This window comes from Epinephelus fuscoguttatus, linkage group LG16, assembly GCF_011397635.1.
Source record: "Epinephelus fuscoguttatus linkage group LG16, E.fuscoguttatus.final_Chr_v1".
Lineage (NCBI taxonomy): Eukaryota > Metazoa > Chordata > Actinopteri > Perciformes > Serranidae > Epinephelus > Epinephelus fuscoguttatus.
In genome coordinates this window covers 6,669,944-6,693,660 of record NC_064767.1, presented here as the reverse complement: position 1 = coordinate 6,693,660, position 23,717 = coordinate 6,669,944, and the positions used below count along the sequence as shown (strand labels likewise).

At 40.7% G+C, this 23,717-nt stretch overlaps 2 protein-coding genes across 7 annotated transcripts in view; one reads left to right on the top strand and one right to left on the bottom strand.

The window, feature by feature from the left end:
- LOC125903312 (high-affinity choline transporter 1-like) overlaps positions 1 to 6,893 on the bottom strand; it is a 12,986-nt gene extending 6,093 nt beyond the window's left edge. Inside the window, exons 1-4 of one of the 2 annotated variants that reach the window (XM_049600168.1) lie at positions 6,584 to 6,893; positions 5,689 to 5,802; positions 3,334 to 3,489; positions 2,191 to 2,339 (exon numbers count right to left, since the gene is read on the bottom strand). In XM_049600168.1, the coding sequence (XP_049456125.1) occupies positions 2,191 to 2,339; positions 3,334 to 3,489; positions 5,689 to 5,802; positions 6,584 to 6,767 (603 nt within the window). In that variant the 5' untranslated portion in view covers positions 6,768 to 6,893. The remainder of the gene's footprint in view (positions 1 to 2,190; positions 2,340 to 3,333; positions 3,490 to 5,688; positions 5,803 to 6,583) is intronic. The other variant, XM_049600169.1, reaches the window with a different exon arrangement.
- Positions 6,874 to 23,717, top strand: LOC125903318 (uncharacterized). 5 transcript variants are annotated; one of them, XM_049600180.1, is made up of 4 exons: positions 6,874 to 6,933; positions 17,635 to 17,716; positions 18,016 to 19,942; positions 20,239 to 23,717. In XM_049600180.1, the coding sequence occupies exons 3-4, from the start codon at positions 19,759 to 19,761 to the stop codon at positions 20,961 to 20,963; spliced, it is 909 nt and encodes a 302-aa protein (XP_049456137.1). In that variant the 5' UTR covers positions 6,874 to 6,933; positions 17,635 to 17,716; positions 18,016 to 19,758; the 3' UTR covers positions 20,964 to 23,717. The 5 variants fall into 5 exon arrangements, with proteins under 5 accessions (XP_049456137.1, XP_049456138.1, XP_049456134.1 ...); XM_049600181.1 differs by lacking the exon at positions 6,874 to 6,933 and having other exon boundaries at positions 17,443 to 17,716; positions 18,016 to 18,140; positions 19,682 to 19,942; XM_049600177.1 differs by lacking the exon at positions 6,874 to 6,933 and having other exon boundaries at positions 17,443 to 17,716; positions 18,016 to 18,231; positions 19,682 to 19,942.

The window sequence follows — 23,717 nt, the reverse complement described above, 5'->3', positions numbered from 1 at the left end:
ATTCCACTTTTCATTTGTTAAATAAAGAACTGTGTTATTTGTATTTTTAAAAGTGACATACTCTAGCTTTTAGTATGGGGGAATTAGCCTAGCTTAGCATGAAGAGTGTAAGCAGATGGAAACACTGAATTTGGCTCTTTCCAAAGTTCATAAATTCACCTACCAACACCTCAAAACCTCACAAATTAACACGTGTCTTGTTTAATCTGTACACAAATAGAAATATAGAAAAGACAGATTGTGGTTTAACAAAAAGTTGAAACTATGTAGGAGCAACAGCTGCCCCATGAGGATGCCAGGCAACCAGCAGCGACACATCTACTGAGCGGGTAAATTCTGTTGTTTGTAAAGAAAGTTCAAAATAGTATGTCACTCTACCTGTAGCCGCAGATTGATGTTTTTACTTTTCTGTTTTAAAGGTTAAGTATGTAAGATTTGGGGGGATTTAGTGGTATCTGGCTTCGAGGACTGAAGATTGCAACCAGCTGAATCTTCTCCTTGTAAGAATTCCTTTAGTGTTCATTGTTCAGGAGGTTTTTACCAGAAGCCAAATTATCTGTAGAGGTCTCCTCCTCTCCAAAACAAACTGACCAGGTGATTTAAGCCATTACAAACACTGACGAAAGCAGTTTCAAATTACAGATCAGCTGTTTTCCTTTGCTATTTGGCACGTCTAGCCTAGCACCTGCTACTGTGCTCACCAATTTCACTGCTAATTTATGTGCTCACCTTATTTCTGATTCATTTGTTTAGGAGGTTTTTCCTGTAAATCAGATTATCCCCAGAGGTCTCTTCCTCTCCAAAAAACTGACCAGATGATTTAAGCCAGTACAAACACTGACGAAAGCAGTTTCAAATTACAAATCAACTGTTTTCCTTTGCTATTTGGCACGTCTAGCCTAGCACCTGCTACTGTGCTCACCAGTTTCACTGCTCACTTATGTGCTCACCTTATTTCTGATTCAGATGTTTAGGAGGTTTTTCCTGTAAGTCAGATTATCCCCAGAGGTCTCTTCCTCTCCAAAACAAACAGATCAGGTGATTTAAACTGGTAAAAACACTGAAATAAGCAATTTCACATTACAAATCAGTGGTTTTCTGATGCTGCTCCTCGCAAGTATATAAAATTAAATTTAAAAAAAATTAAATTAAAAAAATGCGAATACTGATTGGCCCTCTCTGGAGCCAGTGTTTGTTTATTCCGTTCTTAGCTACTGTAGAAACAAGATGGTGAACATAATGACTGTCACAAACAAAGACCTGCTCCCTATGTAGACATAAAAGGCTTATTCTAAGGTAATGAACACACAACCATCTACCATTCATCATTCATTATTTTCAGGTGATTATACACGAAAGAAAACCTACTTATTATATTATATTCTATTTCTGCCAATAAATTACCCTAAATACTACACACTGGACATTTATGAAACAAGACACAACTAAGCAATAACCTCCGGGGCTGAAATAATAAAGCAAACAGGAAGTGCCAAAGACTGCACTACCTCAAATGGCCACTAGAGGCCGACTCAAAAAGCAAGCCAGTTCTCACTGTCCCCATGTTAAAATGCCCAACAACCAAGCAGGTATAAACATGTTTATATAGCTAATTTCCCTGTTTATGACAAATGTACTTAGGGGTGAGTTTTTATTTAACTCACTCTTTTAAGTGTTATCAAGGCCTGAAGTTAGCCATAATAAAGGGAGTGGCCAGTTTGACAGACAGGCTCTCTGCGAGGCAATACCACAGTCTGTGAAGCAGATCCACCCCTCGCTCCTCCACACTCCACCCTTTTGTCCCAACATGGTCACTTCTGGTTCCAAAAATTAAAGATGGTGACAGCCGAAGGGCCAAACTTAAGGGAGTCCACAAACCAATGGGTTATGTTGTTATGTCACAGTGGCTATGTCTATTAGTTTCATACAGTCTATGGACACAACATATTAATTACTGAGTAGCTATTTCCTTTTGCTTCCAGTCCTTATACTAAGCTAAACACCTGCCGGTTGTTCTGGGGTTAACACACAGATATGAGAGTGGTATCAATATTCTCATCTAATCCTCAAAAAGGGAGCCAATAAGTATCTGTCCTTGAAATGCTAAACTTTTCCTTTACTCCTCTTATTATCCATGACCTCTAGGAATGCCAGGGAATATATTACGATCCAGGAGAAGCAATAACTCACCAAGCTGATGAAGATAAGGATGAGCTGTATGATGTCTGTGTAGGCCACAGAGTAGAGACCTCCCATCAGGGTGTAGGTAATGGCCACAGCCGCAGAAATCCAGATGCTCACAGTGTAGGACAAATTCAGGATCACACTCATAGTTACACCTGTTAAATACACGCACATTAGTGTTTTACCCACGCTGTCTATATACACTCGGTTAGGTATTTCAAATACTTGTGAGCATGTACAACCCTTATGTTGACCATTACAGTCATGTAACTTTAAAAACACCAAAGCTGCTTAACTCACCTTTAATAGTCACCTAAAATATTGAACACTAAGACAATATAAAGTCAAATATAACTTTATAATTCAGATATTTTTTTAGAAGATTATTTAGCCAGAAGAGCTTAACCCAAGAATAAACACTTGTAACCTGCTTTCTTATTCAGACTGTTGGACACAAATGCAGCAACCAAGGAATCTTTAACTCCACTGGGTTTAACGGGATGGGTGCAACAGGATTTGGCTATATCTAATCCTTATATAAATAGTTTGCCAAGGGAAGGTTTGCACATAACATGTTCTTTTTTATCAGTTGCATTAATAAATTACACAGAGTCCCACCCTCGTCTGGCATAGTTTCTTTATCAATTCACCTGATAAGGTAAATGTACCACTTGTTACAGGAGCTTGTTTAGGGTGTTTAACTGTTGGCAGAATCCTACAAGTTTTTATTTCATGTTGTTATTTATGTTAATGTAGGTATTAATGTTAATGTAATTATGTGACATTAGATGATTTTAAATATTTAATAACAGTTTATCAGCAGATATTACATAACATAAACATTTGTTTTTGACAAGAATCACATCAATGTTACTTGATTGGTTGCATAAAACTGAAAAGTGATAAGAGATCAAATCTAGGAGTCAGTAGCGTTTTCTTTGTCTCAATGTTTGATTATTACAATACACCTGTGATTACTGTCTTGATTTAAGATCTTGTTCCTTTGATCGAGTTATTTCAGAGCAACTGTACAATTAGACAAAGGCTTGTGTTTCACTCAACACCTCAGCAAAGAGCTGCGATCAACAGCTGCTCCGCTGCCAGGGTCAACATACGAGTATCAAATGCATCACACCCACACATTCTTACCTAATCCTATGAGTGTTCCTGTTACCCACATAATCTCTGATACGAGTGAGGCCAGAGACAGAGCGGCCGTCGGTACTTTTCCATATTTGATCTGGAAAGGATCCATCATGGTCACATACTTATTGTTTCTCATCGGCTCAGCAAAGAACAGGCCACCTTAAAGATCAAACAGAGAAATAGGGAGATTTAGATTTATTGGCTGTCAGTCATTTGTCATGCAAATGTATAATGTGGTCAACATTCAGCTTTTGAATTAGATAACAGCATTAATTTGTATCATTGACCAGATTTCTAACTATAATTGCTGCTAGTATAAAACTTATATTTCGTGTTTAAATATTCCTAATATTCTCCTTAAATTTCCCCTTTAGTAGTCTTAGCTTTTCAACAGGAAACTGTTTAGATGCGGATTAATCTCGTCTCATGAACCAAGTTTGATGGCAAATTTCACTCTGAATGTATGTGATTTTCTATGTGAAATGGAGCCTGTGCTCTTTACCCCTTAATGTGAGTGTTTAACTCCCTTAAGTACAAACTACTAAAAAAACACCTCCACAATAAAACACTGCACATATAGGCTAATAGACAAACATTTTCAATATGCAATCACAGTAAATGTATGACCACACTGACTTCAGCGTACATTCATCAGGGATTAAGAGGATAAATTTTTCTTTTCTCATGTGACTTTCATGTGGAAGAGGAATGTTGTTTTTTTCTGCTAATCTCCAGACGTAAGGGAAGTTGTGTTAGCCTGTTGTGTTGCCTTTGATCAAAAGATATGACAAAACCTGAATGTTGTCATATCCTAGGGAAAAAATCCATCCTCTTGTATTGTTACTGCGCACCGGACTTCACTACTCTGTGGTGCATTTCAGAAGTTAATTTATGATGAAGTGCTATAATTTATTGTTTTCAGTTTTTCCTAACCTGCCTCGTCCGCTTTAGTAAGTGATTTCCTACATTTCCCAGGAGGCCTTTCAGCAGTTACCAGAGGAAAGGAACCCATACACAGTAAACATTAAGTAGTGATAATGTACTTCAGACTTCCCAGCATAAATAAAAAGATACTGATGCCTAAATAGTCCAATAATAAAAACAGATTAAGGAAACTATGTTTTCATGAACCAAAATGTAAAAATGTGCATGTCTCTGAATGTCTCTGAAACTAATGACCAAAATTCAATAAGCCTCAGCTGTATTTGAGTTAAAGCAAAGGTCTGACAGGCAGGGCTGAGCCTGACAAGCTGAGAATAAACCCAACGTGGCTGTTTTTCCGTGCCTTCTAAAACAATTAATTTGACCATTACAAAAACATTTCATACGAGTGTTATGTGATCTGCAAATCTGCCACTTATATATTTAAAGTCTGGTTAAATGTAAGCAACTAAAGCTACTTAGCTGAGGTATAAAAGGTCTGGTAACAAGACATTTGTTTAATTATCATGGATTTTTCTTGGTCTTTTTTTTTTTTTAAACTTAGACTTTTGTAGGTCTCTATCTCCAGTCTTACATAAAACCGTCTTTGGCTTTGATTGAGTCACGTTTTTATAATCTTTTTTTAGCCTTTCTTGCCCAGGGTTGCTGGTTGCTATTGTAGCAAACTCAAGAGGCTGCTCTGCTTCTGTCAGTTCCCCATAGAGACAAAATGTATTCAAATTTACAGCGGCAGGTGATGCTTATGTTCCATATAATATTGTTACCATTTAACAAGCAAGCATCCTCATTTTAGGTGTACAAGTTGTATGCACAGATATGTGAAAATATGTCATACTTTAACATTGTACCATTGTGCCATATGATTGTATGTTTTATTTTAACAAATAATGCCACATTTCTGCTAAAGTTTCCTCACATTTTAGGTTGTTCTATTGAAAAGACTGTACTGGGTGATTGAAGATAACAGTGTGAGGAATATTCAGTGACCACTGTTTGTTGTAGGATATTTTTGGACTCTGACTTGACCCCAATTTGAAATCAGCTGAAGTGGTCCTGACTGGAGCCCCGTCCCTGCCTTTGCAGCAGAGAGGAGACATTATTCACATGATCACAAGACATCACTTGTCAGTAAAATATAAAAATAGGTTGTTTTAATTATATGAACCAACAAGAGATGCTGTTGTTTTTGTAACGGGGTCAGTCTACCCTCAGGACAGGCTTTACATTTTTGCCCTGCTACTGATAACGATCCAAGAATAACAAAGTCCAGTTTTTATCCATCTAGTGTGGTATGTAATGAGCATTACAGCCTTATGGGGCCACTACTGTGGCTGTACAAAATGAAGCCGTTGACCCTGAACTCCCCATCTCTACCTGTTAGTGTTACAGGACTTTAAAAGGAAACCGAAACCCTACCAATGATGAAGCACATGGTTGCTGCGATAGGCATCACGGCCCAGATCAGTCCCATGGAAGGGTTGTACACTGCCTCTGCTGTGCCCACGATGAATCCACCTCCAACCCATGTAGCTGTTTACACACAAACAGATTCACATCCATTACGGGCAGAGGACAGTGGCAAGACGGTTGGCTGGTGCTCCTGCCAAGTGTCCACGTGCCTGTAACCTGAGCACAGGAACCAGCCTGTCTGCTGTAACTTTAATAAGAGATCAAATTTGAGTTGGAATTTAGTGTAAATTTAATGACCAATTACTTTAAAACAAAGATGTCCTTAAAGTTGTGTCACCGTGTGAGCTGGAACAAGGAATTTGGGCTGAGAGTCACTATTATACAATATGTGAGAAGTGTGCATGCGGAAGGGTAAAGAAGAATTAAAAAAAAAAAGAGAAAGAAATCCCTGACCCATTTCCTCCTTTATTTTACATTAATCTTATTTCAAACCACATTAACAGATTTATTTAAACAACGGTGCTTTCCTGATTTGAAACCATTTCTATTGTTGCACCATCAGTTATTATTAGAACATTAAAAGCATGCATTTTATAATTCCTCGTAGCCTTAAAACTGTAATCCGGCCCGCTAGGATTCATTATTCAGTCGTCGGTGTTATAAAATAAATTGTGAAACTGCGCTAGATGATGCCAGTGTACATTTTGTTTTCTTCTATTTTTGGCAAATACAGGATTTTAAGGCAACGTGAGAAATCGAGTCGAGGATAAAAAAAAAGATCGCATGCGCACAAAGGGACACTGATGAAATAAAATGAAGCAAAAATATATTTTTAGAAGACAAATAAAGGACAAAATGACTCCCCCGTTGTCCCCGTTATTCCGTTACCGCAGCTACTCGCCTGTCATGGTGAAGATGCCGACAACCAGGTTGATGCCCCGGTTGCCCAGCAGAGCCATCTCCGTCTTATTCCCCTGGCCCTTTTTGGCTTCCTTTTTGGACTTGAAAGAAGCCCAAATGCCGATCCCGAGGACCAGCAGGTAGAAGAGCAGCATCACGGCCACGCCGGGGATGTTGAGAGCCATGATGAGGCAGCAGGATTCCGACTGAAGGACCGAAGCGTCTGCCGGGCTGCCTGGATGATACAACACATCCCTCCCTGCTGCTACATGAGCAGAGTCATGGAGGAATCGCGCTGAAGCTCAGTGGAGGCGTCTGGAACTGCATCCGCAGCAGCAGTCAACCGTCAAGGTGAAACACACATCCTTTCACCAGCGTATTATATGTTCATTTGATTTGTCGAAGGGAAACATATTAAGGAATATGCACGTCGAGATTTTCCTGCAATCAGTTTTGATAGTTAATAGGATTTTTATTCCGCAACAGCCATTTATCTTGTGTATTCACATTGAGTTTGTCCGTCCTTCATGTGCAGGACTCAAATAGCTTTCACATGCCTGAGGGAATCACAGGAAGCACACACAACATGTAATACAGCCTTCCTGTTTTATTTTGTTTTGCTTTGTTTTGTTGCGTTTTATTTCATTATTAGCCTACATCTCATTTATATCACTCAACATTTTCTACTGCTCATCCTTCACATTAAAATCATTAAATTGTAGAACCACGGGTTGGCTTTTATTGTGAAGCAGTCGCAGGAAACGTCACCAAGGTTAGTGCTGAAAGTGACCTCTCATCAGCACTGCATCCGCAAAACACCGCTCATTTTTCGTCAGTGGATGATTTACTGCAAGAAATTAATAATTATGTACAATATAACAACAGTCTTAAAACTGTCTTCACCCAAGACAGATTTACTACTTTTTTATGGAGCTTTCAACAGCATGTAGGCTAATGGTCTTAATCAGCAGATGGAGTTTGCCCACTTGGCAAGATCATGTTAGAGCGGAGACAGGGGGTACTGTGTCCCTCCATATAGGCTTCACAGCCACCTGCTATCAAGTGACCAAGTTCCAAATAGCCTATGTCACATTAGGACAGCAAAATCCTTTTGCTAATGAGGTGCAGTTGAAAGCACTGGAGAAATCAGTAAAGATTTATACATCTATTTTTTGTATTATTTTTGTCAAAGCAATCATTTTAACTTTAACAGGGGAGGACATATATTTCTATTAGGAAAAAACAAAACTTTTATATAGGAAGAACAAAGGATAAACATAAAGCTACACGCAAAGAAAGAGGGTTGGAATAAGAAAAAAAAAGAAATAGATATGATACCAGTAAATAGGCTATGTAAACAAAATTAAAAAAGAGGAGACTGAGCTTCAGTAAAATACAGGGCAATGAGTGAAAAAGGGAAATACATGAATGGAGTGGAAAGAAAAAAGGAGAACAACAACAGTGGGTACTTTTGTCTCCAAATTATGTGGCCCATTTATAAATAATTTCCACTTTTATCAGTTAACATCACGTTTGCTATTTAACAACTTCCAACATTTTCTAGTAAAGCCATGAATGGTTAGTCCCGTGCTCTTTTATGCGCTGATACATATCTCCTACCTCTCAGAAAACGCTTTCATACCCAGCCTGCATTGTTGCCAAACTTAAAATTGTTATCCTTCTTTTTCAGTACACAGACCAATGCATATTGGTTTGCATCGCAATGTACGAGGGCTTCTATTTCTGTCTCAGTGTGGACGAACTGATTTGATCTCTCACTGGCTGAGCTGGGGGAAGGTCAGGGTGAGGGCTGCCACTTCAACTGCAGATAAATATACTGTGTCAACATTACAGCAGACTATAGGAACAAAAAGCAAGCTACACATCATCATGAGAATTTGTGCCACTGATACTTGTGGGTTTTAAATAAAATGGAATAGACCCTTTATTAAAACAATAATATCAGCTAACATTAGAAATCTGAACATGAGATAAGTATAAACACAGACTCGGCAGGGTTCATTTTGTAGCAGGTTATTCAGACCACACCACCACAACCATCATGCTGTTTTTCCCATGATGAAAAGCAACATCCCTGGGCCTTTTCACGGAAACAATAGCTCCGCACACACATTACCTCTGAGCACCCTGCTGGTCACGGGTCAGCTGTAGCAAGATCTGAACACATTGTCTTTAAAGACAGATTGAAAAGAGCCGAGGGGGGTTCAACTTATATTAAAGTTCCCTTTAAAGTTCCCCCTCAGCCATTCCAGAGTAGCCCCTGGTGTTCTCACAATTTAACTACCATAGCAGATTTAGTAGAGTCCTATCAGAGCAAATTTATAGTTTTGGTTGATTTATATTTATTATTCATAGTAACTACACCAGAATTACACTGGCACATTAGACTTATGTTGGGCTTTTATTAAACCTCATTTATCAGAAAATCAAGTTCTATACTTGCAATGTTCACAGCTACAGAAAACCTGGAAAACTTGCAGTGGAATTTTTTTTTTATGAAATCATCCTTTCTTAAAATATTTCTCTCTTTCTAATTAAAAGAAATAATTTTACATTATAATTACTTGGCAGACACCTTTGTCCAATGAAACTTAAAATGAATGCATTCAACGTCCCTCATGTATCATAATATATTTCCTGTCACTCAATGGTGTAAATGTTATTTCATGGAGTTTTCCCACCATTGTAAAAATACATAGTTTGAAGTCAAAATAAGTACCGTAAAACTTCAATTAAAAGCCTAGTACTAATCAAACACCCAGTCCCTTTTACTAGAACGGTGTGGCTATTATGACAAATAAACGTCTGTCTCAATTAGACACCTGGTCTGGTTGTCAAGCAGCACATTTTTTTGTTTTATGTGTCTGTTCCTCGATTACCCTCTAAGTTGTTCATATCCCTTTAGTCTGTAAGGGTCCTCATATCAAAAGAATCAAAAGGATTTTCCATAAAAATGAATCCAAGTTGTGAGTATTGTTTTAACAGGATAACGTGGTGCTGTGTCGGTATGCCGGATGCCGTAATCCTCAAGTGCTGTAACTCTCTCTCTCTCTCTCTCTCTCTCTCTCTCTCTCTCTCTCTCTGATGTACTGTCTGTCGGAGCTAGATTAAATGAATGGTTCATAACTGACATATTATCTGAAGCCTAATTTTTAAACAAGTAATATTCATACTGATTTAATTGAACAATTTGATTGTAATTCTCATTCTTTGCTGAGCAATTGTTTTGTGTAAAAGGATGTAAAAGCCAAATGTAGGCCTGTTGATTTCAGTGTTTCAAGAAAATAGCCGGGGATTCTAATTGAAGTTTTATGGTACATAGACCCTTTTACTGTTAGTAAACAGTACAATGTTTTTTGGTGGGTGGGGCTTAGCTGGAGGCAAAACAATTCTCCGCAGACATTAACTAGCACTGGCTAGCAAGTTCTGTTGGCTTGTTTTAGACAATGTTGGAAGGTGGTGCGAGTGGTGCGTATGGAAATACTCATTTGAGTGTCAGAGCACAAATTGGACAATTCGTAAATTTGGAGCTCTGTTGGAATATACGGTTTGGTTATCCAGAGCACCGCACTCTTTGAGTGGCAGAGCACGCTCAAGGCACTCTGTCTGAGGAGATGGAGCAGCAGAGGGCAGAGCAGAGTGAATGTCTGATTAACTTAACTGTTCATTAATTCATAGAGAAATATAACACTACTTTTCTTTGGCCAACAGGGCTCTCATTTTAGTGTAGAGTGTCAGGCCTGAATTTACAAACGCACCATGTCAGGTCACCCACTCTCCGGCACCATAAGTGTTACTTGAAAAAGTAAACACTGACTGGCCGATCCGTATGCTCTCACTCAGTGGACGGATGATGTCAGAGGATTGCTGAAGGTGGGGTGGCCGGCTTTGTGGTTGATTACGATTCCAATCTTACAAAGAAGGACGACACTTGGAACGGTTCCCTCCAGTTTGTGTTGCTATCAAAGCTAACGTTAGCTAATCCACTAAAAAGTTAACGTTACAGGAAAATCCAATATTCCTCTGATTAGGTGGACATGATGAACACTTAATACACATAACTTTATTCTACAACAGTAAATACTTTTTTCCATGACCTGAAGTGTGCGCTGCACATGCATTTTTGATGATCGCCTCCATCCAGTTCTTTCTCCTTATCACACTTAATCATTGTTGTCTTTGTCAGTTGTCTTTGTTTTTGTTGATGGGCAGTGGCGGCTGGTATGTGAAAAAAATTAAGTTTTGAGCCATGACTCCTTCTTTTCTGGCACCTAATAACACAACAAGACGACATTTTAAGACTCCTATGTAGCCTACAGCCCTCTGGTGGCAAGCCTGGTTTCGCCTCCAGCTAATATTTGACGTCATTGTGACTTTGGCCCTAAAAGGGTTTATATATTTGGCCTAAAATGTTGGTTTTAAAGTGAGCACTTCGGTCACAGTCCCAGATTGTGTCTACCTGAAAAACTGTATCTGTGGAAGTTACAACCCTATTTGCTGAAAAAGTGAACTCACTGTACATGACACTACTATCCTTTATTGTGTTAATTTAAGATATCCTTTACCAATACCAGTACCATGACCAACTCAATACTTGGAGAGAAAGAAGATATACATTTCTGCCATTTTTATTATCATTATAAATTAACGATAGAAATGAAAAATAAAGTCAGGATTTGGTATTTATAGTCATAATTCTAAGATTTGACATTCATTTATTTAAATAGTCCATTCACCCTTCCGGTTCACTTACCTTTCGTGGTATCTAGCCATGCTGATAACATCTCTGCTCATTGTTTTGGGGGACTTAAGTACTCTTTTCCCACCAAAATTTGGGCAAATATGTGGGTTTTTTTCATCCTGGAAAACTGCTAAAAATAGGTGAAAGTCACCCTTTCCATTGTCAGTACTCGCTTCTATTTTTAGTTTTTTTTTTCCTGCTGTGTCACGTTCCATGTCAAGAACACGCTGAAGAACAGGGTTTCTGTATCTCATTCGGTCTCTCTTTCAAATTTGTTGGCAACTAATTTGGAACTACGTTTTAACACTGCTTAGATGGACATGGTGGAGTATGTGAATGACATGACAAAGGCTTGCATAACTTACTGACGGAGGCAACACACGTCATAGCTTTGTACCAGAAAAGAGATGAATATTAGCTTGTCATGTGTCCATCACTGCTGATTGGAGTTGGAGCCGATAAATACACACGACTGCTGCAGATTCATGCGTCCTGTAAATCAATGGTCATTGTAACCTTTCCTACTTAAGATAAAAAAACAGATGTTAATGGGTGTTAGTATTTTTTTTGTGTGTGTGTCCAGTTGGAAATGGGCTTAACAGAGCAAACGTAGGGTACAAACTTCCAAAATACACACAACATAAGTATCCCACAAGGGATAAAAACACAGTGTGTGGCTATGGCTCAGAGGTCGAGCAGATCGCACTAATTGGAAGATTGGCGGTTTCCATTCCCAGACTCCTCCAGTCTGCATGCCGAAGTCTCTTGGGCAAGATAGTGAACCCCAAATTGCTCCCATTGGTGTGTTAGTGTTTGTGAATGGTTACTGAGTAGCAGGTGGCACCAAGTTCAGTCCATTTACCATTTACCATTGCTCTGCAACATTAAAGGACACTTATCATTCTGTTCTCTGTGAAGCTTTGGGACTCTCTGAGCACTCACTCATTCATCTTCTCCAAAATCACAGGCAGAAACTGCAATCTGCTGAACCCTGGGTAAAGACTGTGAGAAGATGAACCAACAACACAAAGCTGGAGTAACAGGAGAATCACATCCTGCACCTTGACCATAAGCAGTGGCGCCCTCTAGGGATGTGTGCTCTTCCCACTGCTCTTCTCTCTAAATACCAGCAACTGCGTCTCAGACGAACCGTCTGTTAAACTCCTGAAATTTGCAGATGACACAACGGTCATCAGCCACATCTGGAGAGGTGAAGAGTCTGCATAAAGATGGCACACCCTTCTTCCATGAGGCCCTGACACAAACTCCTAAAAAACACCTAGAGGTCAGATTTCAAGCTCTTACAAGCAGACTCCCAGCAAACATTAAGCCTGACCATTAATGAGAAAATGAAGCACGTAGCATTAAATAATAACTTTTAATATTCCATGCTAATTTAGTCTCAGTGTTGTCAGAACAACCAGGAGCTGATTGCTCTAAAAACTGTGGCGATGACAGTGGACAGTGGAGCAGCCCCCCACTGCCTCCCATCACTGTACTCAACAACGCTGTGTCAGCTCAGGAAGTTCAACCTGCTGCAGGAGCTGCTGATCCAGTTCTACTTCATAATACTGTTCTTTGCACATCCATCACTGTATGGTTTGAATCAGCCACCATGTAGGACAGGAACAGATGACAATGGACAGTCAGGACAGCAGGGGAAACCATTCGTGCCAGCCTGCCTGCCATTCAGAACTGAGTGATCTGGGGATGGAAAGAGGGCAGAGGAGCTCAGAGATGTACCTGGGTGCCAGGCCATGTAAGGCTTTAAAAACCAACAGTAGGACCTTAAATTCTGTGCTTTACCTGACTGGTAACCAAAGTAGGGACACCAATACAGCCGTGATGTGGTCTGTTTTCCGGGTACCAGTTAGTAGCATAGCAGCAGCATTCTGAACCATCTGTAACTGAGATAAGGCTGATTGTCTTATTCCCACATACAGAGCATTGCAGTAATCCGATGAGATTAGGGCTTTTGTGACAATCTGCTGGTCACTGAATGAGAGGATCGGTTTAAGTTTGGCAGTATTTCTTAGTTCTTTAGCATTTCTTAGTGATGTCGCCCATTGGTTTGGGGACTGCTGTTTTGAAGCATTGAGTTTGGCATTTTGGCCATCGCCATCCTGTTTTTTTGGAGCCAGAAGTGACCATATTTGGATGAGAGGCTAAAGCAAGGGGTGGATTTAACTCAAAGACTGTAGCAGCTTCTCACAGACTGCCTGTCATTCAAGTGGCTCCGCCCTTAGATTTGCACTACTTCAAGCCTTAAAGAAGTACTTCACCATTGGAAAGAAGCGCCTTTTAACAAAACTAGGATGTCTATGCAGTAGTAAGATGCAGATACTTCTGAGATTGGTGCTACAGAACCAGAGAAAACAGAGGAAAAAGAACCAGTGCAGGAAACATTGTAGTGTCCACTTTCTGCTCATAACCCCTCGCTATTACAGGTAAACACAGCACTAAAATATGTTTCTAAAAATACTGTAGGCAAGAAATAGGCAACATAGTAACATAATTTTCAGCATTGCCTAGTTTCACATAAAAATGTATAAAAACGACAAAACCAATATTATATATTTTGTTTAGTTGTGAACTTTGATTATCAGAAATGTTTCCAACAATTTTTCAAACCTAGATAAATATGAAATATTAATAACAGTTACGGACTGTGTCATTAGGTCGCATGTCAATGGCGACGTAACTCCAGTTACCATAGCCATTAAATGAAGGAGGAGAAGAAGAAGCAGACTGGATGAGACATCAGAGAATGAACGTTACTGTTGCTAGGCTAGGCTAACTCGTCATGGATCATGATTATGCATTGAGGGTTGCTGCAACTTCTGACACCGAAGCTGTCCCGGTAAACAAGCCGGTAAAACAGAAACATATGGGTCAACCAAGCGATCCCAGAAGAATTTGGGATAAGAAGAGCGCTAAATCAAGGATAAATATTGGTGTGGCCTTTCCGAGATGGAGAGAGCTTCGTGAAAATCTAGGACTACAATTTGACGCCGACCTCGCGTGTGTTCTACTAGACAGGTAAGCAAACATCTGGCTGATGTTATCGAAATATTAATCATTTCCACCAGTGTATTGCGAACACTGCTGCCTGCTGGGGCACCAGCACTCCGGCCAGCGGCCTCCACTGCGGAGCGGTGTGGAGCGGCGGCTGGCTAACCACAACATCTAACAATAGGTTTCTATAATGCTGAGCTGATGCTGGTAAATGAACTGCATTTATAAAAGAGGCAGAGGAATAGCTAAACATAAGATGCACTGAGCAAGAGAGAGCAGCAGAGAGGGAGAAGCCATCGCTAACTGTAAAGCTAAGTAACTAGCAGTTTGACGACATCCAACTCCGTCTTCTGTTATTGTTTTGGTTTGAGACCCCTAGCGGCAGAAAATTACATATTGCACGTTTAACATGGGGGTCTATGGGAATTGACTCACTTCTGGTGTAGCCTCAAGTGGCCATTTAAGAAACTGCAGGTTTTGGCACTTCCACTTTGGCTTCATTTTTCAGCCCAGGAGGTTGCGACATGGTAACATCGCTGCAGACCCTTCACACCCTGGACACAACATGTTCCAACTTCTTCCCTCTTGTAAGTGACAGGACACTGTACACCAAAACAACCAGACAGGTAAACAGTTTTTTCCTACAGCCTATCACCATAATGAACACTTGACACCAGTCCAGAGAGTCCCTGTTACACCAAGCATTCATTTTACCAGTAAATTACATATTTCATAGTCTAAATGCTCACTGTCCTTTAACATATTAATATTGCTACTATCAATCACTACTGTCATATCCATTAACCTCATGTATAGCCGATAGTTATTCCAGCACCCATTGGACTCTGCACCATTGCAAAACTACTGTATGCAATTCATAACGATTTATTGCTGGTTGTATATTTGCAGATACTCTATACTGTATATAGTCTGGTATGTACTGTATGTTTTCCTTGCTTATGAGGACGCTCCTTGCATTCCAGTGACAATGAAATGCCCATGTGTCTGAACAATACTGTCAGCAGGACAAACAGCTGTTTATTTATTGTCCTCGGGTGATTAATGCAGCCTGTGGGGCAGACCATGGCGTCGTCTGTATTATTCAGTAACTGTGCCGCCACGGGAAACCTTGTTCAGTGATTTACTTGCCAAATACTGAAGCCAACACCTTCAGTACTCAACCAGTGGGACGCCTCAGTATCACATTCTTCAGATAACAAAGTACTTCAGATTACAAACCAGCATCCCTGTGGCACAGACATTTTGAAATGTTTCCCAACCTTTTCTTCCTGTAGTGTCCATGTGTCACTACGTGTCTGGTTTAAATGAAACTCAAAGGTGCTCTGTGGATTTTCCTTGTAAACTCGCAAAAGTTGTGTGTATCCTAGAGGATTAACAAATGCATCAAATGCATTTCCTTCCTCATCTAACATTTGGAAAGCTGATATAAAGACCCAGGGAAAAAAAACATTATCCCAATCTTAATCCTTTTTCCTTGTGTTAATTGTTCATTTATCTCTTTTCTATATGCCAAATATTTGTCACAAAATCAGTATCAGAAAATCCCTTTCTTCTATTCCTGTATAACAGTTTCAAATAATTAATGAGTCATCCTGAACTTTTTACAAAAGTTCATCCAATCAAATAAGACTTTGGGCGATTAACTAGCCACGCCTGTCATATAAAATCATACTTTGCCATTTGCCAGTTATAGTATCTAACACCTGCAGCCCACAGAAGTTGCTCAGGTAGTGCAGCTACTCCAGAATGGCACATCCATACACACAGTGGCCAGAAGGTTTGCTGTGTCTCCCAGCACAGTGTGAAGAGCATGGAGGAGATACCAGGAGACAGGCCAGAGGTGGAGGGGGCTGTAGAAGGGCAGCAACCCAGAAGCAGGACCGCTATCTGCTTCTTTGTGCAAGGAGGAGCACTGCCAGAGCCCTCCAAAATGACCTCCAGCAGGCCACGCGTGTGCAAGTTTCTGCCCAAACTGTTAGAAACAGACTCCATGAAGGTGGCATAAGGGCCCGGCATTCACAAGTGGGGCCTGTGCTCACACCCTGGCACTGTGTGGCCCGATTGACAGTCTGGAGACGCCATGGAGAACGTTCTGTTCCCTGCAACATCCTCCAGGATGACCAGTTTGGTGGTGGGTCTGTGATGGTCTGGGGAGGCATATCCTTGGAGGGCCACACAGACCTCCACATGCTAGCCAGAGGTACCCTGACTTCTGTTCCTGGGTACCTGGGTTCCTTCTGATGCATGACAATGCCCAGCCTCATGTGGCTGGAGTGCTCCTGGAAGGCATTGATGCTATTGACTGGCCCGCCCGTTCCCCAGATCTGAGTCGAATCAAGCACCTTTGGGACACCATGTATCGTAGCATCCACCGCCACCACATCGCACCAGACTGTTCAGGAACTGACTGATGCCCTGATCCACGTCTGGGAGGAGATCCCCCAGGCCACCATCTGTTGTCTCATCAGGAGCATGCCCAGACGTTGTAGGGAATGTATACAGGCACGTGGAGGCCATACACACTACTGAGCCACATTATGAGTTTTCCTGAGTTATGCCACGATTGGAAATAGCTGGGCATTCTTATGCATGATACAAATGAAACAGGGACTCACTTGCAAACACACTGTTCCTTAACACTACTAGTTACCTAAAAATTCCATGGGGCACCATTAGATGTATGATGCATCTTAAAACACTGAGTTTTTGATGAAAGACGGCAAAGATCAAGAATGGAAAAGTCCAACTCATATCTCACCTTGTAAACCAGCCATCTATTAAAAAAATCACTTTCAAGAAGCCCAAGCAAGATAACCCATGTGGCATCTCTGTGACATCATCAGGGTTACTTTTTCTAAACAGAGAAACTAGTGAAATGCCCCTTTTTTCTGTTGAGCAGACATACAGGAATAAAGTTAAGATAAAAGCTGTTGCAGTACATTGACATCTAATTTCATGCAAATTTTCACCCTCTGAATCATCATGAACACACAGAGTGATCCATGTAAACCAACAGAGAATATTCAACACATCTAGGCTTCATTCAAAGCAGCCAGCTGAACTCTGTGATAAGGAGGCTCCGTGCTGCAGCAATAAATGGTTTCCAACTAAAAGACCTGACGCAAACACACACAAACCAGGACATAAACATGTCCATTGCTAGTCAGGTGAAGAAGTTGTCACTCACTCTCTAAATGGGAATTAAGATATTTGAGCAGGATTTCACACTAATCTTCAGTTACTTTGTTTTTCAGCATCCATCCATCTTTAAAAACAAATTGGAATGACAGCCGAGGGCTTTTTTGGGGACACAAGTTGACTCAGCATTTATTGCAGGTAAGAATCTGGTTCAGACTGATTAAGATGCTTTGGAAATTTATATAAAAAAAAAAGGCTAAAGTGGTGTACTCACGCCAGTAAAGTAAACAAAATTTTTAATTTTCAAATATGGAAATTATGAAAGAAACGAAAATTGAGATATTGGCTTCAACAGGTATTGATATTTACAACTTTCTGTCATCTTTAGAGGAATATCAATCCTGCAATAATCAGTGTTTGCGATATGAATATCAATTCACTGTACTGCTGAAATCACCTGTTGAGAATTCTCACCTGCTATTTTTAATCTCTTTTAGCTCTTTTAGGTTCAGCCTCAGTGCTCTCATGAATCCTTTTTCCAGCACCAGCTGTTTTCATCAAACAAGCTCCCCTACACTGACTGTACACTACCTGCTCAGCACCAAACAGCAGATGGACACAGGTAGAGACTACTTGGTGAAGAAAGTGGAACATTTAGCCAATAAATATTTTTCTTAACAGCGGGTGGAGACTAACGCAGATCAAAAAGGAGGGTGAGTACTGGACTTAAGTCAGTGAGGTTGATACAAACCTAATTTCAAATGTATAAATAACCAGCTTTTTGCTAACATGTTCACCATAATAACTTTATGATGTGATAATATGTCAGGGCTGTTTGTTTATTAGCATGTTTTGATGTTTCTCCACCTCCTAGTGACCAAAATCTGATTGGGGCAGCTTTAAAGTCATACTGCCTGCAAATACTGCCTGTATGTTTTCACAGTGTAAAATATATTGAAACTCAAACAACACCTGCAGAAAACAACTTCCCTGCTTGGTATGATCCACCATCTTGCCAAAGGTGTGATTGAATACAGCACTTCTCTCTTACCTCCTCAAAGCTCATTCAGAAGTAGTGTATTCAGCCATATTTTGAGGACTGATAGTGCGACGTCACAATAATTCTGTCTATGGCCAAAACCAGCTAACAACAATCACTTCCAGGTAGACAACTGGAAAATGATTTCAATTGCGGAGATATGTGAAATGGTATTGTTGCTTATTTCTGTTGGGATTTTCATCAATAAATGTGACGTTTAAAGCTATATAGTTTAACACAGTGGTCCAACCTATCTGACATTTCTGCCTTGGTTATTTTATGTACTGTGTTGCTTTACTAACATCTTTATTAACCAATTCTACCTGCACAGAAGCTAAGCAATGTACTGCTGTGGACAGGGGCTGCAGCAAAACATACTTCACCTTTTATAGGTGGCTAAAAACTAATTCAGGCAGCTTTTGCTCAGCACTGTTTCATTTAATGTGCGTGATGCAAGGTTTTTCTACCTGAAAATGATTGTAAGCAAATATTGTGATTCAGCTTAATGACAAAAAAATTTAGTTCTTGAGATTCACAGCCATCTTGGATAATGCCTTCAGTTATTTGTACCTGAACATGTACACAATTAAACTTGATTGTTCAGAGTGCGTTGGGTCAGCAAGCGGTTTTGTTGAATTCAGTTATGTTTTTGGCCATTTTGCCTTTAATGGACAGGACAGGTAAGCATGAAAGGGGAAGAGAGAGAGGGGATGACATGCAGCAAAGGGCCACAGGCTGGATTCGAACCCGGGCCACTGCTGCAACAGCCTTGTACATGGGGCGCCTGCTCTACCACTAAGCCACCAATGCCCCAAATCAGTTATTTAAAAGAATATAAAAAGCCAAATCTGGGGAAAAAAAGCATTGCAGACAGTCCAGAGGTGCCAGATTAAATGGTCTGAGGCTTTTTGCCAAGTGTGGACTGACTTTACACATCAGCAGTCATGGGTGACAGATAGCTAAGTACTCTTAGTTATCTGGCCTTGGCTGTCTGCCTTCAAAGCAAAAATACACTGAAATACTTTCATGATCAAGACACTAACAACTGCTCAGTGTTTATTTTTTTTTCTAACAAAAGACTGATTTTGTTTTTTTGTTTTGACTGGTCTCCATTTCAACATCAGCTGAGCGACATTCTCTGAAGACCTCAATGCTAATCTGACTTGATCTGAACATATAAATAGCCACTGTGTGGCCTCTTATGGCTGTCAGCAACATAGTGACAACAACTGTCCCCGTCCTCATCAACGTGACCGGCAACCTCACTGGCAACACCACCACGCCCACCGCTGTCCAGGTAGCCCAAGTGATCAGCTGGTTAACGTTAAGCATTGGGCTGCCCGCCATTGGACTGGCTATTTACACCCTCAAGAACCTCTCCAAAGGTACTTACTCTGCTCTAGGTCCAATAACTTCATGTACAAAGTATGCTACTACTTCCTACAAACTATTGGTATAAGGGGATGTCAGGGGGCTTGGCTCGGCAGCGCTAGGCTAGCTCAGTACCATCTCATTTCACAGTTTGTTCGTTTTTTTTCAGTGTTTCGTTGGAATCATTTTATCATTTGATATACTTGCTACAAATAATTCTTGTAAATACACTGTCATTTAAATAAAGTTGTCAGGTGCATGTAAAAAGACAGATGTTATCAGCCAATTTCTGTTCCTGCTCTCTGTCCAGGTGAGAACAAAATCCCCATGCATGTCATGTTCCTCCTGATCTCTGACATTATCAGTTTCTTTGGTCGTCCCCGTGTGGACCAGGACATGGAGACTGGGACCGTCTTGTCCTCCAACGCCACCGACTTCATCTTCTATTTTGGTGTCGTCACCAACATCACACTTATGCTGTTCATAGCTCAGGAACGCCATCTCATGGTGGCCTACCCGCAGTGTCTTGGCTTCTGCAGCAGCATCAGACATTCTCCAGCAGTCACCTTGATGGCATGGGCTGCTCCGTTCGCTATCCTGGCCCTCGCAGTGCTGAAGTACAATCTTTGGTTCGCTGTGTCTCTGCTTGTTCCTTTTCCCTTCCTCCTCTTTTTTGCTGTGGACTCCTGGAGGGCTCTGATCTGCTCACGATCTAACCCTATCACCCCAGAGAGGAGGAGGTCCGTGTGGGGAATTGGTGCAATCTGGGCCAACTATACCCTCCTCTACGTCCCCTTCATCCTCAGTGTCCTCCTGGAGGCTCTGTCCTTTAAGGAGGCGGTGACATACCTGGGGTTGGTGTCTCACCTGCTGCTCTACCTCAGCCCTCTGGTGGATCCCTTCCTCTACATACTCATGACCAAAGGGCCCAAAGAGGTGCTGCAGGCGCTGCCCTGCTGTCAAAACCGAGGTAGGAAAGAGAACATGAGACCCACTGTGGATACTGTGTCTGAGACTGTGGAGACGAGACTCTGAGGAGGATATACAGTTTAAAAAAAGCTGTCCTATTACATCCAAAAGTCAAATTTTGGACGATTCATGCTCCAGTTTTTGTAGCAGATGCTAAAACCAATGTTCAGTCAGAGACATTTGCATCAAGAAATTGACCATTTACAACCAAGTTAGATTTAACAGAAAATGCTCTGTTCTTTGATGGAGATGTGGAAGAACCTGAGCAGCAACAAGAATTCTGCTGGATAAACTAATACCCCAATTAATGAACACATGAACATTGAATCAAAAAATCAAAAGTTTAGTGTAGCAGAATGGGTTTCCTTCTTTTTTTCTCTGCTTATTGTATCATCCTTGGGCTGCATGCGATGACTCCCTGGAGCCTTAATTATTGGAGGCACCACTGAGTGCTAGGCATGTGCCTGCTAATCAGATGTGCATTTTTGCATCAGTGGCGTGGTCCACAGTTTGGCGTGGCTGGTTCAGACGCCATGTCTGTTTTCGTTTGGGTTCCCAGTGACTGTAGCCCAGCTGGCTCTTCTCCGGTGGCAGATGGGTGGTGATGGTGGATGATATTGTCTGCTTCAATCTCTTTCTTAACGCAACACTGCTTCTGCTCAGTGAGCGAGACATGACCTGGTGGCTCTCGCCCTCCTGTTATCTTGGGAAACTGTGCCTCTGCTCTCAGGCTCTTGTATGCCAAACTGTGCATCACGGTGGTGGCCTGTTCTTGTCCCGGCCTCTGCTATCTCGGTGCCTCTGCTGTTTTTTCTCTACGTGGTTTTTGTTTCTGCATCTTTAACCTCTCCATGTCCTCACATCTTCATGTGTTCTGGCTGCTGCATTTTGCTGGGTTTCTCTCTTTGAGTTATGCTCCACAGACGCACCTGACTGGTTTGACTTTAATAGTTTCTTTTTCCTTATTTTTTTCATAATGCAGCTGGTTCAGCTCCACAGCCCTGTCTGCACTTGCTGCAGCAGAGAGTGGTGAAGCTGTCCACTTAGGACACAGGGCATGTTACGGGTTTCCCTGTGAGAATATGAGCAGTGTGTGTTTCTTTTTCTTTCTCTTCTGGAGGTTGGTTTTTGTGGTAATATTGGGTTTCTTTTCAGTTTGTTGTTTTGTTTATTAGCGTGATTTATTTATTCCTTGTTTCATAGTTGTGCAATTTTCATATGTTTGTATTGTTGGATTTTCCTAGTTTTTCTTTGTTTGGCCAACTGTGTGTGCGCGTGAGAGTGTGGTTGAATTTTATTCATAGTTGACCATATTCTAAAGAGACTGTCATTTTCCGAAAAGGAAAAATTATGAAATAAATTTGTATGTATTTTTGGGAGCACATCTCTGATTAAGTGTTTTCAAATCTGTGTGACCTTGTTAATTTACCCATAATTCACCAAGGTTGAAATTCCCCTAGGTGGTATTGTGCAGTAGTTGATTACAAAACAAAACTCTCCCTCCTGCCACATTAACACATAAGAAGATAGTTGGTTGGGGTGGTGGAGAGAGCTTTGGCAGTAAACAGCACTGGCATGAGTACACCAGCAATAGCTGAGAAGTGTCAGGTTACACCTTCATGAATATGACTAGCTGTCATTTGTCACTCAGCCGGTAGCCAAGCAGCTGCTGAATGAGCCAGTCATTGTGAAGCATGAATGAACCAGTGCTCTGCCTTAACTAATACTATGGTTTTGTAATTTAAAGAAAACAAAAGAATCCCGTCAGGATCTCACAATCACATTTGTGGTCTTTCCAAACCAAAACACTTGAATTTGCAGCATCTTAGCAACTATTTTTTAACAGACAAAAGTTAACATTGAAAACGTTTAGGATCTTAGGAACACCCTATGAGTGTGTCTTCTTGTCAGTATAACTGGTAGTCTGTGCAGTTTGCTAGCCAAGACGATAAATGTGCTTCTCTAACCTTTCTTTGCATTGAATCGGGTTCATAACCTACGGTGGTTGAGGGCAAATGCACTAAAACAGCCCAAAACATTTCCATTTGGAGAATCACACATAAAATCAAAACAAAAACAAAAACATGCTGTGGAAAGCCAATACAAATACATTAACACCAAACATGCTGCAGATACAGAAATAATGCAAAGTCACACACAAACAACTGAAAACAAATGCAACATAAAAACACATCATATCCTGTCAGCATAACAGAAGTTCACCAGGCCTCTGTGGGGAGCATGAAGTGGAACCACTTGATTTAGTCACACTATTAGCATCATGCTAAAACTAGCTACTAAAATCTGTTTCTCTTTTATCATATTGTAAAAGACCAAAATGTAAAAAACAAAAACATATATACCTTTTTATATTGCCTTTTCCACTTTTCCTCCTACTTTGAGAACAAAACTCTCTCCTCTGGTCTCTCTCTATCTCAGATCAAAAATCAAGCTGTTTTGGATTTTAATGTGTTTTTTTTAATTGCCATTGTTTCTAAAGCTGCAGCATGTTTCTCCTAATGGAAATGTTTTCGGTAGCTGTAGCGCATTCGCCTGCTGTCTGCCACTGTAATTAGTACAGTGACATGTAGTGCTGCTAGCTAACTCCTTATACCAAATGGTTGGAGAAGCTTATAAGGTGTGTCTGAAAGGTGACTCTAAGGAGGACAATTTTTAGATTGAGTCTTGATTTGTGCTTGACTAAAACAGAACAGAGGTTGGTTTTTTAAGTAAATCAATGAAGAAAGACAACACACACTCTCAAAAAGAAGAAAAAAGTCTGGAGGTGCTTGGCAACAGAACAACAGTATAAACAAGAAA

What these genes read in the sequence shown, in the direction of transcription:
- LOC125903318 (XM_049600180.1), top strand. Translation starts at nt 19,759, where the DNA reads ATGGCTGTCAGCAACATAGTGACAACAACTGTCCCCGTCCTCATCAAC. An exon ending in CCTCAAGAACCTCTCCAAAG is followed by an intron (nt 19,943 to 20,238) that starts GTACTTACTCTG and finishes CTCTCTGTCCAG; the next exon opens with GTGAGAACAAAATCCCCATG.